This window comes from Microtus pennsylvanicus, chromosome 22 (genome assembly GCF_037038515.1).
Source record: "Microtus pennsylvanicus isolate mMicPen1 chromosome 22, mMicPen1.hap1, whole genome shotgun sequence".
In the NCBI taxonomy this organism is placed as follows: Eukaryota; Metazoa; Chordata; class Mammalia; order Rodentia; family Cricetidae; genus Microtus; species Microtus pennsylvanicus.
In genome coordinates this window covers 24,032,360-24,054,315 of record NC_134600.1, presented here as the reverse complement: position 1 = coordinate 24,054,315, position 21,956 = coordinate 24,032,360, and the positions used below count along the sequence as shown (strand labels likewise).

The window sequence follows — 21,956 nt, the reverse complement described above, 5'->3', positions numbered from 1 at the left end:
TTTTTGGTCGAGGAGAATTTAGGCTGTTTTCAGGTTCTGGCTATGACAACAATGTTGCTATAAACATATTTGAGCACATGTCCTTGTGGTATGATTGCTTAGCTCACCTCTTAAACAGTCCCTCTACACAGAGAAGCCATTTCTCCACTCTTGATTTCTGTCATGAAAATAGGAAGTGTACTGTGAGATTGTATTTCCAAGACTCCCATAAAGTCCTATCAGTATGACTGACTAAACAAGACATGAACAAAGAAGACTCCAGTAGACATATTACCAAAATGGGGAAAATCTGGGGCTTCAACCATAGACAAAGAACTGCCCACAAATAAGGAATGTTGAGCTCTTGAAAGAGTGAAAAGAATAATCTTTCCCAAGGATGATCCCTCAGATGGTTACCATTATGTGTAGTGAATAACATATTTATGTTCTTATAAATATATACATACTTGTGTGCATTAACAATTACACAAATTGAGGTCTTTAATTAAAGAGAAAATGAGAACAAGGGAATATTCATAGGAAATGGAGAGAGGAAAGGGTAGGAGGAAATTATGAAGTTATATTTATTTTCAAAAATTAAAAAAAATCATGCTCAACCTCTTTAGCGATCAGGGAAATGCAAATCAAAGCAACTTTGAGATACCATCTTACACCTGTCAGAATGGCTAAAATTAAAAACACAAATGATAGCCTTTCCTTGAGAGGATGTGGAGTAAGGGGAACACTCATCCACTGCTGGTGAAAATGCAAACTTGTGCAACCACTTTGGAAATCAGTGTGGCGGTTTTCAGGAAATTCCGGATCAATCTACCCCTGGACCCAGCAATACCACTCTTGGGAGTATACCCAAGAGATGACCTATCATACTACAAAAGCATTTGTTCAACTATGTTCATATCAGCATTATTTGTAATAGCCAGAACCTGGAAACAACCTAGATGCCCCTCAATGGAAGAATGGATAAAGAAAGTGTGGAATATATATGCATTAGAGTACTATTCAGTGGTAAAAAACAATGACTTCTTGAATTTTTCATGCAAATGGATGGAAATAGAAAACACTATCCTGAGTGAGGTAACCCAGACCCAAAAAGATGAATATGGTATGTATTCACTCATTAGTGGATTCTAGCCATAAATAAAGGACATTGAGCCTATAATTCGCGATCCTAGAGAAGCTAAATAAGAAGATGAACTCAAAGAAAAACATATAGTTATCTTCCTGGATATTGGAAGTAGACAAGATTGCCAGGCAAAAATTGGGAGCTTGGAGGTGGGGTGGGGGTAAGGGGAGATGGGGAGAGAGAAGTAAGAAGGGGAGGATGGGGAGAGCTTGGGGGAATGGGATGGTTGGGATGGAGGAAGGGTGGATATGGGAACAGGAAAGTAGATATCTTAATTAAATGTGCCATTTTGGGGTTGGAAAGAGACTTGACTCTATAGGGGTTCCCAGGTGTCCAAGATGATGTCCCCAGCTTGTTCCTTGGGCAGCTGAGGAGAGGGTGCCTGAACTGGCCCTATCCTATAGCCACACTGATGAATATCTTGCATATATCACTATAGAACCTTCATCTGGCGATGGATGGAGATAGAGACAGAGACCCACATTGGAGCACTTGACTGAGCTCCCAAGGTCCAAATGAGGAGCAGAAGGAGGGAGAACATGAGCAAGGAAGTCAGGACCGCGAGGGGTGTGCCCACTTACTGAGACAGTGGGGCCGATCTAATAGGAGCTCACCAAGGCTAGCTGGACTGGGACTGATGGAGCATGTGATCAAACCAGACTCTCTGAATGTGGCTGACAATGAGGGCTGACTGAGAAGCCAAGGATAATGGCACTGTGTTTTGATTCTACTGCATGTACTGGATTTGTAGGGGCCTAGTCTGTTTGGATGCTCACTTTCCTAGACCTGGATGGAGCGGGGAGGACCTTGGACTTCCCACTGGGCAGGGAACCCTGACTGCTCTTTGGACTGGAGAGAGAGGGGAAAGAGGAGTGGGGGAGGGGGAGGGAAATGGGAGGAGGTTGAAATTTTTAATAAAAAGGAAAAAAAGAAATAAAATTTTTTTAAAAACTCTACTATGTATTTTTCCATTCAAATTTCTTGGCAAGTAAGACAGCTTGTATTTTACTATCTTCTATTTGTCTTGTGATTTAGGAAAAGTGTTTTGTGACTCTGATGATTCAGTATTAGTAAAAACTGATAGACAAGAGAAAGAAAAGCATAAAGTAGAAACCAATGGAAGCATTTATGCAGCATTCAGAAAGCAAACGTGACATCTTTAAATACTGTAAAATTATAAATTAAAGATATTAGGCTTTATACAGATGAATAATATTGAAACTGATAGCTTGACTAATCAAAACTCATACAATTAAAAAGGAAAATAAAAGATATCAAAATATTATAAAAAATTATATAGAACTTTGTCATTACATTAGAAAATTAACAGAACAGACACCATACAGTGAAGAACTGAGTCATGAAAAAGTTGAATATTAACACTCAGATCATAAGCCTAAAGAAAAACTGATTGAATAAAATATCTGGATAGACAGAGGAAATCTTTGCAGTCTTTACACATCCCATATAATGACATAAATATAACCCCGCAAAAAAAAAAAAGATTTTTTTTAAGAAGTTAAAAACAACTTTGTCTTCAAAATGTCTCACTAACGATAAAGAAAGTTCATTTATAGTTTTGCAGGAACTATTTTCAAATCTCATAAGTAATGAATGATTCAAATCCACACTATATAATAACTTTTAAGTTTGAGTAAGACAATTAGAAAAAGTGAGCAAAATTTATAAATAAAATTTTATGGGGGAATAAGAGCAGTATAATTATGCAAATATCTTGTAATCTTGAAAATAAAATAGAATACAGCTTCCCATGCCAAGACTGTTTGTTGGTTGGTTGGTTGGCTTTTGTTTTTTGTTTTTCCTTTAAGACATATTTTATTTGGAGGAAGGATGCAAAGGCAGAGGGCAGATATGAAGGCACAGGTAGATGAATGGGATCAGAGCACATGCTGTCAAAATTACAAAGAATCAATAAAAAGCTTTAAAAAAGATGTTTTTTTTATTTGATGACACCAAATTGCACACTAAGTTAGGCAAAAATAATTTCTCTTATTTATTAAAAGTTGTGTTATTTGTATCATCAATATTTATGTTTTTCTTGTATATCCTTTGTACACAATTTGTTATATTTTATCAGTATTATTTTTATGAAGGCTTAAGGCAAATTGCAATGTGTTCTCAATTCTCATTTGTTCATCAATAGTACATAAGAAAGCTATTGACATTGCATGTAAACATGCATCATGAAACCTATGTAATTACTTAAAGATCATTTTGTATTCTTTTGGTTTTTCAATTAGAAATTAGAGGTTCTTTTAGCACTGAAAATTTTATTTGTTCATTTTCAAAATTCCATGCCTTTTTATTACAATCAAACCTCAGACATACTAAGTGCTCTACAATTGAGCTACATAACCAGCATCCAATTTTATGGATTTTTTTTATCATGAGTGTATCAAGATCCCATGGGTTTTCTTCTTTATGCTGTTGATATAAAAAGTATTAATCCTTTGTTTTTAATTTTCATCCAGGCATGCAGGCATTCTTTAGGTCATTGTACATACTTTTTCTTTCCATCAACTTTTATAGAGAGACTTATTATGTCCACAATGAGACAGAGTCAATAAAGGTGATAAGACTGTCATTAAGTTGGAGCAATGGAGTTCCAAGAGCTAGCAATGAACAATATATTTTAATGTAATTAAATATTATTTCTTTTTCATTCAGCTCAAACCAGTGATGTTATATCAAGGAACTAGAGTATAAATTAGAAAAACCACAAATTGGGCTGTTGAAATGAAGTTCCTGAGTCCACAGAAAGAAAAAAAAATATTTGTGTTAAAGAGGCAAATACTTATGTGTAGTTTTACATGGCATTTTATATCTACTGACATTCTCTGGGCAATGGTCTTAATATGTGTTTAGCGGTAATAAGAAAATACTTAGCAGGGGTTATGGCACAAGGGATATAAAATCAACAGAAAGTTGTGTGTTTTTGCTGTTTATTTAGTTCTAAAATTAAAGTGAATGAGAAAAGCCTCCATATATTCAAAATTTATTCATACACCACTTCAGAGCTAACACAGCCTTCAATTTAGTTTCTCAATTAATGAAAGAATTCTTCATACAATATTCTTTGGTAATGGCTCTCAAGCCTTCAGTGAAGATTGCAGCATCTGAAATATGCCCTCTCAGCTCTGTTGAGAAATTATTCCAGAGACTGCCTAAGAGGACTTAATGCAATGATTTTGTTTAATCATTGCTATAATTCTCTAAGAAAGTTAGCATTGACCCTATGTGCTTAGGAACAAGAAAGTATTGGTCCAAAAATGGAAAGAGGAAGGGAGAGGAGTGAGAGGGAAAGTTAGAGGGAACTATAAGCTTAACAGAAAATGCATAGCAGACAACTGAGCTGAAAACTTGATGTTGATCCTGTAATCTCCTGTTTTAGGGATTTAGATCTAAAATAGTGGAAGCTGACATTTAAAATGGGAGAACTGACTAATGTCTGCATAGAAGCTCTTTGATTTGTAGATCCTCTGCTCTACTTTGACAGAAAAGTTGTTGAATATCTATAGACGTATTGAACCAGGAGAGATCCAGTTTTGTGTATATATGCTATAACCTAAGTTAAGTTACATTTTTATTTAATACTATTTGTGAGTGTGTATTTGTGCATGTGCATGTGTGCATCCAGGTGTAAAAGTCAGAAGAGGGCAGAGGTTTACTCTTTCTTTGAGATGGAACTGAGATTATCACTCTTATGTGGCAAGTACTTTTGCCCACTAATTTATTGACCCTCTAAATGAGCTATAACACTAGATCAAAGTATTAAATTATGTCTGGGAGAAAAATGAGAACAAATAAATTTATGTCTACTGGAAAGACTACACACCACCATTTATTTGTGATTTTCAAAAAAAAAAATCAGAGAATGAAAGTCATCCAAATAACAGTATGAATGTCTATCTACCATATCGTGTTAAAGCATAATAGAGACTAAATTTCACTGATGCACAATGAAACAGGTAGGTCAGTCATTGCTCCTTTAAATATAAGTAACAATGAATAATCAAGTACTACAAAGTAGTTGAGGAAAATATGTACTGTGTAAGCCATAGATGAAACCATAAGCCCTCCATATAGATACACTCATAATACAGCACAAAACATTCCACTGAAAAATTAGAATGTTAATATTTTTTAAAAAAATCTCTGAATGCTATTGTGAAAGACAGAGACATTAGAAGTAATAGGCAGAAAACTAATTGTAGAATATTAATTCTGGTAGGTCAAATGAAAAAAGCAACTTTGACAGCAACTCATATCAAAAAACAATAGTATTTGGAATTTGCATTTGACCTTCAGTGTCGTGAATTATTTATGAAATATTTTTCCTTAGAGTAAGTGGTTATTGGTATTAGATTCCTTAGCTGTGTGAAATTTGAATGACATGGACTTTAATGAATACTTCCAAGGAGTAATATATAAAGCCAGGCACATCACAGACATAACCATTAATTGAGTGATCAGAAACCACAAAATCATTTAACATGTCTATAATCAAAATGTTTGAGAGGCTAAAGCAGGATGGTTGCTATGTGTTTTTGAGATCAACTGCTCTATATGACTAGTTCCCGGCAGGCCTGTGCTAGAGTTGTGGTAGTAAACACAGGCTTCTACCTCCAGCCAAGTGTCAGCCCACAGGGGTAGATAAGCCTGCAGAGGAACTCAGATGCAACTGCTTACATTAGTCCAAAGTGATATATATCACTGCTGACCTAATTCATATAACTGCCTCATTTTCATTGTTGTTAAAGTTATAGATAAATGAGGTTGGTGAGGCTGAGTAACCTCATTTCAATATTCTTGGCTTAATATCATTGACTTTTAATTGAATTTTTCGCCAAAACCACCAGCTAATTTTTTTAATCAAACAGCATTCCCTACATCTGTCTTTTCTTTTTATTTTTAATATCTAGAACCTATTATAGAATTATAATAGCTTATAATTTTATGGGTATGTTAATAATCCATTTTTAGGATTATTTCACAGGGATGGGAAGGTCTTTGAAGTTTCTTTATTTCAGTCTTTTGGAAAAACAAAACAGACACTACATCAATGCTTGCTATGGAGAAATCATAGAAAATCTACATGTTTCCAGAAAGAAAAGTTAAGAATTCAAAATGCTAAAAACATTCTAAACATTAATACCAAAAGCTGCAAAACTCTGGAAAAATAAATCAAAGTTTGCATTGATGTGAATGCATAAAACTTAAAAAGGACATGTACTTTCTCTGGCAGTCAAGCTTCCTGGCTGTATGTGTTATCTCTTAGATTCTGAGAGATGGGGTCCATCAAAAGAGTGGGATAAAATGAGACATCATATCCATGGGACCGAATAATAAGGAATGCAATTTGAGAGGAGTAAATACATTCACAAAGCAGAGTTGAAACAACACCCACAGCAACAGCTATGCAGACAACATGAAAGACAACCTGTCCAGATTGAAACTCAAAGACAGCATACTGGATTAAACCAGGGATGTTTCTAAAGGCAACAGAAAGAGAATTGACTTATCAGCTGCTTTATATAACCTTTAAGAATTTCTCTTCATATCCGTGAAGGACAATTCAGAAATAAATTAGTAGTAGGCAACCACATAATATTTGGCATACAAGAAAATGAAGGTGCTTCAAAAATGTATTCAGAAAGAAATGTAATTATAAAGTAACCATAGTTTCATATAAAGTTCAGTTAAGTAATACATATATATTATATATATATATACATATACACACATGTATACACATACACACACATATATATGTCATAGTATTATGATTTCTAATTTTTCCTTTAAGAACACAATAAGCTGTATGTCTCTGTGAACTGGAAAGATACACTATCAAATGAAAAACACAATGAAGATTGAATATTAAACATTGAATGACTACATTTTATATTTATTTTTTCATGTAAAAGAAAATATTTAGAAATTTCCGTGAAAATGTTGTTAAACTAAAACTTTTACTTTTGTACAACATTAACATAAATATAGGCATTAAAACTACTTGATCTCTCACACATTGTTCTACGTTTTATGTAACATAAGTTAATCATTTTCTTTTTACTGCTTACATTATGTGCGCTTTTTAAAACAATTGTGTACACCAGTATTTGAGATTCATCTGATCATTTTCTTAAAGCACAAGGCAAAGAGAATGCTTGACAAGTAAATTCATGTTTTAAAATATTTGATAAATAACTAAAATTAGTATAAATTTTGAAATACTTTGCTCATAAGCATTTTTCTTTTTCATGATTATTGAGTAGCAATGGTTATTTTTCATACTTGATAGGTTATGTTTTAAATCCCTACACACTTGTTTTTAGGTGACTAATTTTGATGTAAATCATCTCGTCTTATTTAGTAAGCTACTGACAGTCTCTAGAACAAGCTAACACCCCAAAGACTCTAAAATTTACATCTGACTGCAAAGCCAAGCTCCTTTGTTTTCAGACTTTTTTGTTTTGTTTTGTTTTTCGAGACAGGGTTTCTCTGTAGCTTTGGAACTAGCTCTTGTAGACCAGGTTGGCTTCAAACTCACAGAGATCCGCCTGTCTCTGCCTCCCAAGTGCTGGGATTAAGGTGTGTGCTACCAGTGCCTGGCCTAGACTTTTTACAGTTTGACTTCAAAACTTTTAGACTTATTTTTTATAAATCTCAAGTATGATATCATTTGATTGCTTAAAATTTCTTGCAGGTTCCTAATTCTCCAGAGAATTCTCTAAACTTTTTAGGATGACACATATATTATCAGCATTAATATATACTCAAATATTTTCTCAGAGTATAAAATAATACTAATGCAGCTCTTATTCAATTATTATATTTAATCAGGTTGGGGTTCTTTGTTGTTCACCTTACACACCTGAAGCAATGATTGATCAATGGTGATTAGATATGTGGATGCAGCAGAGCAGAATGGCCAACCATGGAAACTCATTTATTTAGTTACTCATTCATATTTTAAAATTACTGAAGTCTCAAAGTAGTTTTAAATTTCATTCTCCCAATGTCTTAGTATGTTGAAAAAATGGAATATTTTTAACTATTTACATTTCATCTTTTGATCTATTTCAATGTCCCAATTTTGATTGGGTTGTTTTTTTCTTGATATTTAGTTTTCTGAATTCCTTTTATGCTATAGATACTAATCCTATATTAGATGAACAACAGATACTTTCCCTAGTTGTAGGTTGCTCCTTCACTTGAATTATGGTATACTTTGCTGTTACAAAACCTGTTTAGTCTCATTAGGTCCCCTTTTTAAAATATTGGTCTTAATATCTGTGCTATCAGCGTCCTCACTGGGACTTTCAGGAAAGGACACTGATAACTTATTCTCTTCTTTCTTCTCTATCACATTCAGATTCTAGATCTTATGCATAGGTCCTTTATCCATTTGGAGTTGAGTTTTATTTGGGGTGAGAGATAAAGATCCATTTTCATGTACCTACCTAGTTTGATAGGCACGATTTGCTGAAGATATTGGTTTTCTTTTTCCTCCAGTGGATATTCTTGCCCTTTTTGTTAAAGATGAAGCTATCCATGCTGCTCAGGGAGAAAAGTGATCACAGTCTTACCCAGATGTGAACTGTGGAAGCTGCAATAATGGCAGCCTAGATAGGCAAGTATATGGTGCAATAGTAACATCAACATTATGGGTGCAATCAACTACATTCTAATTAGACTTAAGGCCCAAACCAAAAGATGAAAATCATGTCTGCTACTGAAACAGGGTCTATGAATCCATGGTAAAACAAATAGCAGTCCCTAAGGGAGGACTTCCTACAGCTATTCTATTACATGGACATTCTATTAAAATGGTTCCTCAAACTGTCTCATTATAGCCTTAAATTGGTATGTCTTCAATTCCCATCAGAAAAGCTTCTATTTGTTGTAGATGATAATTAGCCCAGAGACCCAGAGCTGGTCAATTTGCACAAAACAAAAGACAGAAGAATGCTCAGCACCAAATGGAATACCTCTATCACATGTTCCACATTGGCTGAACGTGTATGGAAATAGTGTAAGAGCAAAGGCGGTAGATGAAGACAAGGAAACTGAGTCTTCTGGACATAGCAGGCAAGTGCAAGTTCCCACAAGTGAACTCACACTTGTAAAAGTATGCGCAAGACCTGTGCAAGTTCAAGTCGAACAAAATCCCAGCATGGAGAGGTGGTGGACATGAAATCACACCTCTAGCTGTAGAGTTACTGGCAAGTGTAGCTGCAAAGTGAAAGACACTATGGTTTTTAGTAGTGTATCACCTGATAGATAGATCTTACATCTATATATCTATGCTTATATGGGAAGCACAAATTTGTTCAATCAGCTAAACAAAACGAGAATATCATCTTTGTGTGGAGGATGTATGTGGTAGGAGTTGGGGAAGGGTAATTAATATGATCAAAACACACTATAAGAAAAATCTAAGAACTAATAAAATATTAATTCCACTAAAAACGTATAGACTTATTGGTATGGGTGTTAGTAACACCTTTCAGTTCTAGAGGCATAGTGCCTATTAGAACCAACAATTGACTTGCCTTTGCAGGGTTAATGACAGGGACATGTTAGAAGAATCAACAAATTAAAAGCAAAACATTATTTTTTTTAACTCTAAGAGTTTAGGTAATTGTGCACCAGTGTACTAACTTTCTAAGATACCACAATAAAAGAGAGGAAGCCTGGACTTTTATTGTTATGGCTGACATAAAGGTACTAATGTTTAACAGTGAGGTAAAAAAATTTGAGTGTATTGAATAGCTGGCTCTGGAGAGTCATTAAGCTGACTCTGATCACCATAGTTAGTGCCAAAGAACTTAGGAATTAGAAAAATTATAATTCCCTCTTTGAACGAAGAAGAAAATGAAAGGTCCAGCTAAAAGGTAACTTAAGAGTTGGGACTTAAAGAAAGTGAAGCAGAAAGCTATAGGTCAGATAGAAGAAATGTAGGGACAGGGAACTCCAATGATGTTTTCCTAGAATACAAAATCATCTGGCACATCTAAGACCAGCATGCACATTTTAAATGGATTTTTCTGTAAATAGAAAATTATGAGATCAAGAATTCTTTTAACCAATATGAAATCATTAATGGGATACTTTGAATGTGAGCAGATAATTAAGATCAATTTTGCTGTAATTCTTCACAAGTAGAGAATCCAATTACTGCTAGGTAATTAGGAGAACATATATGTACTAAGACACACATACACATACATGTACAGAAACATACATGTATACACATACACAAACATACATGTATACACACACAGACACACACACTTATCATGTTCTACTAGAAATAGGGGTTTATAGAATGTAAAATGTAGAAGAAAATTACACTACATTACAATGTTATTATAGGGGTTCTCATCTTTATTTCTTCATTATAGTCACTTGTGATTTGGACACACAATGTCATCCACATGACCCTGTTTTTAAATACTTGAGCAGAAAAGAAACTGCTTTAGAAGATTCTAAAAGCTATAGATGGAAGAGCATTTGGAATAAGTGCATCAGTCAGTGTTGGCTCTGAGTTTTCATAACTCAGCCATATTTCCTATTCTCTGTGTTCTTGACTCTGATCACAATGTCAAGTGATGCCTCTCATGGTGCCATGGTATAGCATCTGTTTTTAAACGCCATGTCAAAATAAGCCCATCCACTGTTTCTCGTCAGGCATACTAGATCACAAAAATCAGAAACATAACTCTGGCTTCAAAAACCACCTAGATTTTGCTATTTTCTTTCCTCACTGAATCATTTCAGGTACCATATAGAGGTAATTTCAATACAACTGTAGGAAGAAAGTAAAAAAAAATAATTAGAATTCAATATGCAATTTTAGTGGTCAATCTTCCCCTTTGGGGTCAGAGTGATAGTAATAGATCTTATTTGATATTCTGCCTGGAGTCAGTAGAGAAGGAAAGAATCAAAAAGAACATTTTATAAGTGAATTATTTTGAGTTTGCATATAAACCTAACAACTAAACAAGTCCCCTGAGTGAAAATAACTCCTGTGTAAAGCAAAGGGAGACTAGCGGGATTAAGATCCGCATGTGGAGAGTCTGAAAGTGGGGTCCTTGGTGAATACTGGAGGGGTTTTAGGGTAATCTAGCTTGTATGTGTTTATTTTTAATTTGGAAGAACGATAAATCTCTGGGGTAGAAAAGACTTCTGAATGTGAAGATGTGCGATACTGTTTCGATAGAAAACACTTGCAGCTAATAGTCTTCGAAATAAGAGTATGAGCTAGAGACAGTCCCGTGAGGACTGAATTGCTATTGACATGTTTACTGTATTAATAACCATGGTGTTGCTTTAGCCAAGTGACTGTCATTTATATCCGCATGGAAATTGCTTTTTGAGTGATGCTCAGCATTTGGAGAGAATTAGAAGACATCTACAGCTAGAGATGAAACAACTTGTTGTTTCCTCAAAGCATGAGCTATAAATAGTTGTTGTCAAGCCTAGAGCCTCATAATATTCCTTTGTATGAATGACGTTAATGTATTATGTATTATAGATGTATTCAGGGTGAGGTAAATGTTCTCTATAAATAATGCCTGAATATTTAAATATTTGATCAAATTATAGAAAATGTATTAGTAAGTGCTCAACAAAAGGTTTTATTTTATTCTTTAAAGTTATATATATAATTCCTTTTTAAAAAATACATATTTATTTGCTTTACATCCCGATCACAGTTTCCCCTCCCTCCTCTCCTCCCAGCCCCTCCACCTCCCCCCAAATCTACTCCTCCTCTGTTTCTGTTCAGGAAAGGGCAGGTCTCCCATGGATATCAACAAAACATGTCATGCCATAACATGTTGCAGTAAGACTAAGTACCTCCCATGTATTAAGACTGGCCAAGGAAACCCAGTATGAGGAGCAGGGTCCCAAAAGTCAGCAGAAGAGTCGGAGACAACCCATGTGTTCCACTTTTAGGAGTTCCCCGAGAGGACCAAGCTACACAACTGTAACAAATACGCAGAGTGCCTGTGTCGGTCCCATGTAGGCTTCCTGATTGTTGTGTCAATCTCTGGGAGCCCTTATGAGCCCAGGTTAGTTGATTCTGTGGATTTTCTTGGGTGTACTTGACTACTCTGGCTCCCATATTTCTTTCTCCCCCTCTTCTGTGGCCTCTCTCTCTCTCTTCCTGTTTCCTTCAGATCCAAATGTAGAAGCCTCAGCTACTTCTCCAGCACCATGTCTGCCTGTGCTGTGTGCCGTCATGCTTCCTGCCGTGATGATACTCTAGCATTTTCTTTTGCCTTAAAAAATGCATGCAGACATATCTCTTATATTAGGAGTATGTGAAGATGGGCTGATGTCCTATGACAGTCTCAGAGCCGTGAATGTGTGTGATACAATTGCTGTGTGTCGCCAGCATGAACAGAATTGCCATATTGTCAATAACAAAGGCGCAATTCATAGCAGGTGAGAAAGGGGAAGAACAGAAAATGACTAAGTAAGCTTTTCAGAAGAGAAATGAAGTCCTAGGAAAACACAAGTACAAGCGCTAACTTCTTGCTTGTGTTAGCTCCTCATGGAGGGCGCTTCAAATGCGCAAAGCTAGATCTTGAAGTCATTCATAAGTTTCGTAAGTATTTATGGGTCATCAATCGCATGCCAGGTTCAGGGAATCTGTTACTGAGTTGAGTTCTCCATGGTTGCTGTCTTAGTCAATGTCCTACTGCTGTGAAAAGAAACCATGACCACAGCAACCTATATATTAAAATTATTTAGTTATAAATATATTTAATTAATTTCATTACATTTTAGAGGTAAAGTTATATATTTACCTACTTCTGCAGAATAAAAATGTGCCCATGAGGAGCTAAAGATATGGCCTGACAGTTAAAAGCACTTTCTGTTTTGTGCAGAGGACTGAATTCAGTCCCCATTATCTACACAGTAGCTCAAAGACATCTGTAAATCCAGTCCCAGAACATCTGATGCTATACACTTCATTCTGCGGAACCAGGCACTCATATGGTACATATACACACATACATACAATTTAACACACACACACTCATGCGCGCGCGCACACACACACACACACACATACACAATAGTAGAAAATGTGCCCATGAATAACATTGTTATAATGAAGTAATCAGGCGCACAATATTGCTGTTTAGATACAGGAAGTATTTAAGATTCAGAAATATCTTAAATCAAAGGATAATGAATGAAAGAAAGATAAAAGGAAAATTCAAAGGTTTTATTTCTAGTTCTAATCTGTTCTACTGCTGAGTAATGAATGGATTCTAACTTTGGATTTACTTCTCAAAAAAGAAGACCGTATTACTGGAAGTTCAATAGCTGAGGCAAGAAATTTCCTCTGAATCCTCATGGAAGCAAAACGTTGGCAACCATTCCTATTCCTCAGGCCAAAAGTTATTCTTAGTCAGATTCCACCACCGTCATAATCACTACGTAGGCCTGTCAAGAAGAGTTCTTAATGAAGCAAGAACCAAATGGTTGTATTTGAAATTTGGAGATTGTTTTTGCATATTCTATTTTAACGAAGGCTTCATTTTAGGAACATAAAGTTTCCTCTCATTTAAAAGAAAATTTCAAACTCAGTTTCATCTAAAACTAAAGTAATTTTCAAAATATTTTGGGGCAAAATAAATCTTTAAAAAGAAGTATTTTCACACTATCCCTGAAGCCAACTAACAAGGTCTACAGCAGATTTAATTAATCTGCTCTTTCCAAAAATGGGCAGCAGGAACAAAATCTTAATTGATTTTGAGCAAAAAAGAATTTGGAAAATTTTGTGTTTAATTAGCTTTCCATGAAGTTTTAGCTCCGTTAGAGTTCAGATAGAATCTGTCAATCTCAATGAATTATGCAGAAATATGAGTTGAAATAAAGTCATTAAGTGGAGACACATCATAGACAGAGGGAAGAGCCAAGAAGGGCAGTTGCAAACCATATGGTGTCTTTTAGAAGCTGGAGGGAAAAGCTGGATTTTCAGGAGATAGGTTTGGAAATAGAGGCAAAAGCCAGATTGCGAGGTTTTGAATAAGTGTATCCTCTTTTCCTCTTTTAAATGTCAATCACTGACTGATGGGGACTGTCTGGGTAAAGGACAATTGTTTGAATATGGTAGATTTAATCTGATCATAATTGAATAAGCTGATTTTGAATGGGGAAAGTACTGGACATAGGGAGTTCAGTAAGAAGTTTCAATAATGGCCTGTAATAAGAATTGGAAAAATGTCTCTCTTAGAGTTCTCCTTGTTACCTAGTTACTCTAGCATCATGGACTATAGGCTGGTTATCCTTTGCTTTACAGCTGGTATCCCACGTAGGAGTGAGTACATACCACATACCATGTTTATCTAACTAGGTCTGGGTTACCTCACTCAGAAAGGTTTTTTTTTTTTTTTTTTAGTTCCACCCATTTGCTTGCAAATTTCAAGAGGTCATTGGTTTTTTTTTTTTTTTTTTTTTTTTTTTTTTTTTTTTTTTTTTTTTACCACTGAGTAGTACTCTATTTTCTTTAACCATTCTTATGTTGATGGGCATCTGGGTTGTTTCCAGGTTCTGGTTATTATGAATAATTCTGCTTTGAACACAACTGAGCAAATGCCATTGTGGTTGAGTGTGCATCTTTTAAGTACACACTCAAATGTGGTATTGATGGTCTTTGGAGCCCATTTCCTATGGAGGGAGAATTTACTCAGCCTAGATACAGCAGGGAGGGCCTTGGTTCTGCCTCAAAGTGATGTGCCAGACTTTGTTGACTTCCCATGAGGAGTTGATTGGGCATGGGGGAGATGGAAGACTGGGAGGAGGGGAGAGAGTGGGAACTGGGTTTAATATGTAAAATGACAAAAGATAGTTTTAAAAGTATCTTTTAAAATAGTAAAAACAGAATTGACAAAATGAGAATGCAAAATTGAGAAATGAGTAAAAGACATTGAAAATGCTATATAAATAAAATTGTTTCAAAGCTAAAGAAACCCTCAAGAGAATGACAATGGCTTCTGTAGCTTGTAAGTTATTTGTACTTCTTTGCACCCAATTTCATACATGCCCCTATGCCCTGCTGTAGATTTTCTGTAATACAGGATGCATTGGTTTTGGTTACATGATTAATTTCCATCCTTTTTTTAAATAGATGCTTTGTCCTCTCTTCTACATAGAATCAGTTTCATAATTTCTCTTTTGAATTTTCTAAGTGTATAATAAGTAAAATATTTAATGCCCTATCATGTCTATTGGCTTGTCTCCTACATTGGCAGCTTGTTCCCTATGCTATAAAAACAAATCGATCCTTTTATGTTCCCATCGTAGTAGCGCTTATTAGAAAACTGTGTAATTGTTTGATAACAGTGAATGCCATGGGAAGTTACACATAAGTCTAAAAATATATGGTAGTGAATATATAGATGTGATGAAAAGATTGAAAACAGGCTGTTCTATTAACATCTTAGAAAACCTATGAATGAGTATGAAATAGAGGAAATTGCTTAGGGAGAATCCTAAGCTACAGGGAATGATGCATGTTGCCACACTTCAGACGAGGAAACTAATTACCTTCTATTTCTTCACTGCAACTATTTCTTCTGTCAACAGTGTGATCTCATTTGGAGGTTCAATTTCAAGTGTGCAAACACATTCACAAGCCTTGGTAAAGCACAGCTCAAGAACAAATGCCACTCTTTAAGAGACTATTCCTTATCTTTGCATGAATGCCCACAGTATTGTTAACATGTATCCTAAAGACTGTTTGTTTAAAATCCCTTAGAGTAGTGGGGTGTTTATAAGAAGTTTGTCCTGATCAGGATCTTTCATTCCATTAAAGAAGACAGGGTGAGAATTATCTGTATCATCACTTCAAAACTTCAAATGGAATAACTGATATGAACAAATGGTCATTGGTGGCTATAGATCTCATTCCTGGATCAAACTCATAGTACCTGGACCCACTTTTCATAAGTGTTATGTTTTATGAAAACAAGTGCTCAGATATCACCAAGGTCTGATATCATGGAAGGACTTGGTATTCCCCCTGACATATCCCATCAAAAATAGAAGAAATCTGAATTTGATCAATTTACTATGCTAACTATCACAACTGATTTTATGATAACACATAAGATTAATGAAAAAAAGCAAACACAATGCTCGGAAAATTTTCAAAAGGCCTCAGATCGGGGAAACTGATTATAAAGAGTAAATGTTAAATGAACAACAAAATATACATGTATTAAAATTTTAAAAATAACTATAGCATGTGAAAAGGAGATACTTTGTATACTGATTTCAAACTACTTGAACTTACAATTTATAAGACAATTAGTGAAACAAAATAATTCAATGGTATCTTAATAATTATAGTAATACACTTTAAAAAATTATTTGAATGATGAAATGTTTTGAAATATTACATGCTATTTGAAGTTTTCTTCAAACATGTGTAACCATACGGAGCAAAGGTAGCACAGAGGTATAATGAAACAAGAAAGAATATTGCAGAAATTCAATATGACATGATTTACTGTAATACATGTTTGAAGTTTTTATTCTTTCAACTACAAGATCCAGTGATCTCTATATTAGAGTTATCAAATAAGAATACTGAAGAGAATTCCACTAATCATTATTCTCTACAGATTCCAAGGTGCTTATAACACACTGAAGGGCTGAACTTTACAGCCCTGAAATATTCATGCCATTGATCTTGCCTATGCCAGGTAAATACAATAATTACATGCATGTATTCTGTGCATAAAGATAGAAGATACATCATGAACAGTATTGTTTGTCAAGCGCACATATGTAGTATTTTTCCCACAAATCATAGAAAAGATGTCATCTCATTTGATTTGAGTAAATACTTTAGATACAGAGTACACAAAATTTACCCAAATATTACAATGTGCCCACTCCATTTGCCACTACAATTCTTAGGAATAATCATTTGCTGATGGGAATTTTCTTTCTAGGTCACAGGAATACAGCAATAACAGTTCCTAAGTCACCAATATCTCCATACCTTTGCCAGTAAAAGTCTAACAATAATAACATATGTGACCTATAAAGAAAATTAACGGAAAAACCTATACTAGCCTTTTTCTAGTGCATTTATATATTTGACTTTTAAAACACTTTTCTTTGAAATGGCTCATTTATTGAACTGATGTGTTCTCAGATCCAATATTTACAATAATACCTTGTAATTCTTGAAGGAGAAAAATAAAACAAACATCAGGAGGGATTATATCAATGCAGAATCTATACATATATTCTGCCCATGTACTAATCAGAGATTTAAGTTCTACCATTAACTACTTAGGTTACTTTGAATGTGATACTACTTATACTGGTTCCTGATATCTATATGTAATATATATTAAATAGCTCACTATTTGTAAACATCATTATACATATTATGTAACTCACTATAATTAGGGCATCTCTAAGTTCAGTTCTAACTTTATAGTACCTCTAAGAAAAAAAAATAACTTCACCAAACATTTGAACAGAAAACCTTTCACAGAAAATGAACATAAAATCATCTCACCTATGTATCTTAGATGAAAATAAATAAGGTTAAAGCCTTGCAGTTCTGCTCTGAAGTTATAAATCTAGGAGGAGGAAAGAATTTTTTCCCACTTTGGCTTACCTGCTTATGTGCATGGTCGTAAGAATTGATATGATTGTCAAACTCCTGGTGTTTGTGATACTGCTTGTCACATAATTCACAATAAAAGTTCGCTTTTGCATCTTCCAGAGCTTTTGCTGTGGACTTCTCTTTTTCTGCAAAATCCTTTAAAGGGGGCAAAAATAAATCAGTTATATTTTTCTCTGGTAAGAGACAGATTTCATATTAACCAAGTTACCATTTAATTTTAGTATGACTAAAATGAAATGCTGAGGTTTCAGATCTGCTGAAAATTCATGTCCCTACGGAAGTAACTTTCAACGTACCATCACTGCTAACACAGCAGTGAATATAGGGGCTCTTCAGATGTAGTGCTCTGGTTAGTTACAGCCAGGCTATTACTCAGTCATACGTTCCAGGTTGTAATCCCGCCTATGATCAAACACATAATTGTTCATTTCTGTTTTATCTCTACCATATTTTCCTTCCACTCATACAGTCATTACATTTTTGTATCCCATCTAATCTTACCTTCACCCAACCAATCAATTCACACTGAAAATGCTCTCAAGGATGTCTCTACTCTGTCTATTGCCAAAGTCTGAGGCATACACATTCTGAAACTCCAGCCCAGTGTCTTCTAAACTTCAGCACCTCTTAGATCCCACTATTATACTTACTTCATGTGTTCCAAACCATTAAATTTATAACTTTTTATATTTTACCTCTAATAATCTTGGACATATTCTGTGTCTGCTTAAAATGTCCTCAAATTATCTCACTGCTTACATGGTAATAATGATGAAGACTGTAATAACAGACATCACATAAAATCCCCAAATAAGTAAACAGCAAAGAGATATGAACAAATCAACTTGGGCCTTACTCCCTGGGTAGGAAACAACAGCAATTTACTATTCCCCTTTATATTCATCACCACTATGTTGTAATACTTCCTTTCTAATTTGCTCTCATCATATTTATACTTGTCTCTGACTATCATCAAACACATTTTAATATGTTTATTGCTCCACTAAATTCAAGAAACTATTTTATTAATTCAGGGTGTGTTTGCCTACATTGCTAAACAACAGAGTGTATGGCTTAAAAACAAGAATGCATTTAATATAGATTCCTTAAATTAATGGGTAATGGCAACATATTCATGCCCTCTGCCTCAATTCTTGACTTAGAATGTTCTCAAATTCTCTCATTGCATACATGGTAATGTGGATAAACACAAGGATCATAATCACTTTATAAATACATCACCCAGTATTGACAGATGTCACAAACCAAAAGGAAGGCGGCAAAGAGATTTTAACTAAATAATTCACAGCCATCTCCCTTGTTAGTAAGCACCATAGATATTTTATTAAGTTCTAAATATAAAAAAATAAATCAAATGATCACACAGAGTAAGGGCATGAGCACCCTTAACAGACAGGAATAAGCCAAATGCCTGGATGATCTTTCTCAGAGAACAAAAGCATCAGAGTACACTAGAGTTAACATGTGATAGAAGCTGCTCACTGAATAGTCTGTGTCCAGTAAGGAAATAATAGACTCTGGCTTGCATACAAAAACACCAGTTGTTCTAAGAACCAGGATAATAACCTGCCAGTGTGGCCACTGGTGATAAGTGACACAGAAGGAGAGCTTTGAAGTACTGATAATCCTCCTGAATTAGTAAGCTTAGCATCAAGGGAAACAATTATTCTCATGCAGTCATTACAGTGGTAATTTTTCCTACTTTCTCTTTCTAAGAATTACTTTAGGATAATCATAGTTATTATGCCATTAGAATAACAGTCTTTGAGTTTAACACTTGTCCATTGCTTAAAAATATTTCAGTTTCATGAAGCAGAAAAGTAAATAACAAAATTAATGGTTGATGTATGGCGCATATGTATTTTGTCTAGACTGCGTAGAGGATGATAACTTAGCCAGCAGCAAGACTCCTCTAGTTAATTCTTGTATTTTCTTTTTAACCTATTTCTAAAACTCCTTTAATTATCATATTATATGGATTTGGTTCCAGATTTAATAATTTAAGACTGTCTTTAAGAATTAAAACCATATGGTATTTACTGGGCATGCTTTCATCTGGGAATATCACAGGACCAAGTTACACATCCTATGCATTGTTTTATTTAGATACCAGGAATCTGTGAATAAATGCTTACCTTCTTCACCACTAAAGTCCTAAAGACAACATTTGAATTCTTTTATTGAGGGAGAAAAGAAAAACAAAACACACAAACATAGTTCATATTCAAGTGTATCCAGCCAAGCCAGAGGTAAAATCATAAACCTATAATCAGGAGACCAGCCATTGGAAATAGGAAAGCTGAAGCAGGAGGGTAAAAAAATCATTGGCATATAAAGAGAAAGAGGAAGAAAGAGAACAAAATGGCAAAATATAGAAACCAAGAAAAGTACCTTAAGAATATTTGCAAACATGAAAACTTAGTGTACAGCTAGACAGGCAATAAAAGCTGCTTTGTAAGGAAGTTGTGGTATAGCGGCTTACCTACCCAGTGTGCCTCAGGCCTATTCTAAAGGGTGAAATTAGACTGTCGAACTATGTGGTGCTGAGTTTAGCAATACGTACAGAAAGGTGGTGGGTAACAGGCTAGAAGCATCATTTAAATCAGACTTGGCATGTAGTGTGATCACTGACCTTCAGCACTCTTATGAATCACAACACTATGAATAGTAAAGCCGAAGATAATCTCTACTGGTCCATCCTCATCCATCCACCCATCCATGTACCCTTACACTGTTACTCACCACGTATTCACACATCTAAAAGTCCCTTATAGGAAGCCTCCAAATGTCAGATTTTCACAAATTTTATTGCCTCTTGAAATTTATACTCGATGTAAATTTGTATGACAGAGTTATTGAGCAATGAGGCAAAAACACACATTGTAGTCAGCTGGTGGTGGTACACACCTTTAATTCCAGCATGTGGGAGGCAGAGGCAGGCAGATCTCTGTGAGTTTGAGGGCGGACTGATGTACAGAGCAAGTTCCAGGACAGCCTGTTCTATGCAAAATAAACATACAAATAAACAAACAAATGAAAAAAATAACAAACACATATGTTAGGACCATGATACTTAGCTGTTGCCAGAGGCTTATGTGGTCTTAATAATGTAATTAAGAATAATTGATGATAAAAGGAGAAAATGATTGATTCTCTGTCTCTCTCTGTTCCTCTTTCTCTCCCTCCATTAACTATTCAGTAAGCAGGCACTAGTTAGTATTTTTTAAATTTAATTATAAGGTAATTTTGCTGATTTAATACCTCTGATTGTAAATTAAGATGATATTTTGTTTCAAAAGAAACTATAAAATTTTTACATATATTTGAAGATACAGAATATATATAAAAGTAGCCAAAATTACACCCTGTTGTCGGCATCAGTAAATTTAAAATATAAAAATGAATGAAATAAGAAGACAAGCTGGAAATCAACTCTTGATTTATAGTTACTCAGATTGTTCAGTGGGTTATAGTAGAAGAGGGTTCTTGAGCTGAAGAGCAAAAAGCAATTATGATACCAAAGACAGTTTCCTGTTTATCATTCTCAATGATTCATTAGAATATGAATAATTATCTATAGTCTGAATATGACCACTTGCTTAATAAGATATTTAAAAATGCTAGGTAATGTCAATAGAAATTCTATAATTTGGTAATTATCCTATATAATTAATTACTTTGCCTAATTAATGTGAGGAGAGAGTATATATTTTCATGTCAAGAGACTTATGGTAAAATGCATATAGTAGATGTGTCTGTAAACTGGCATGTATTCTAACAATGTTCTGAATTTAATTAGAAAAGTGAATATTTACTACAAAATTACTGCAATTGTCACAATGTTCACAATTATCACAGTGATTACCGCCCACTAAAACTATGGAGTACGTCTTATATACTAGCATTCTGCACACAGTGCACACATTTCATCTTGCATAATTTTAGCAGTGAACTCTGATCTATGATTGTTTCATTAAGCATGCGAGCAAAGAATGCGAGCATGTTGACCTAGACCATCATGCAGAGCTTGGAATTAGATTCAGGTCAGCCTGACTTAAGTGCGATTAGTGTCTGTGCTCACAGCTGCTCCAATGACCTGATCATTAGCCAGTTCTC

General features: G+C 34.8%; 1 protein-coding gene across 1 annotated transcript in view; it reads right to left on the bottom strand.

Annotated features, from left to right (window-relative positions):
- Nucleotides 1–21,956, bottom strand: part of Znf804b (zinc finger protein 804B) — a 461,930-nt gene that overhangs the window by 68,821 nt on the left and 371,153 nt on the right. The window contains exon 2 of the mRNA XM_075956058.1: nucleotides 17,811–17,954. Coding sequence (XP_075812173.1) covers nucleotides 17,811–17,954 — 144 coding nt within the window. The remainder of the gene's footprint in view (nucleotides 1–17,810; nucleotides 17,955–21,956) is intronic.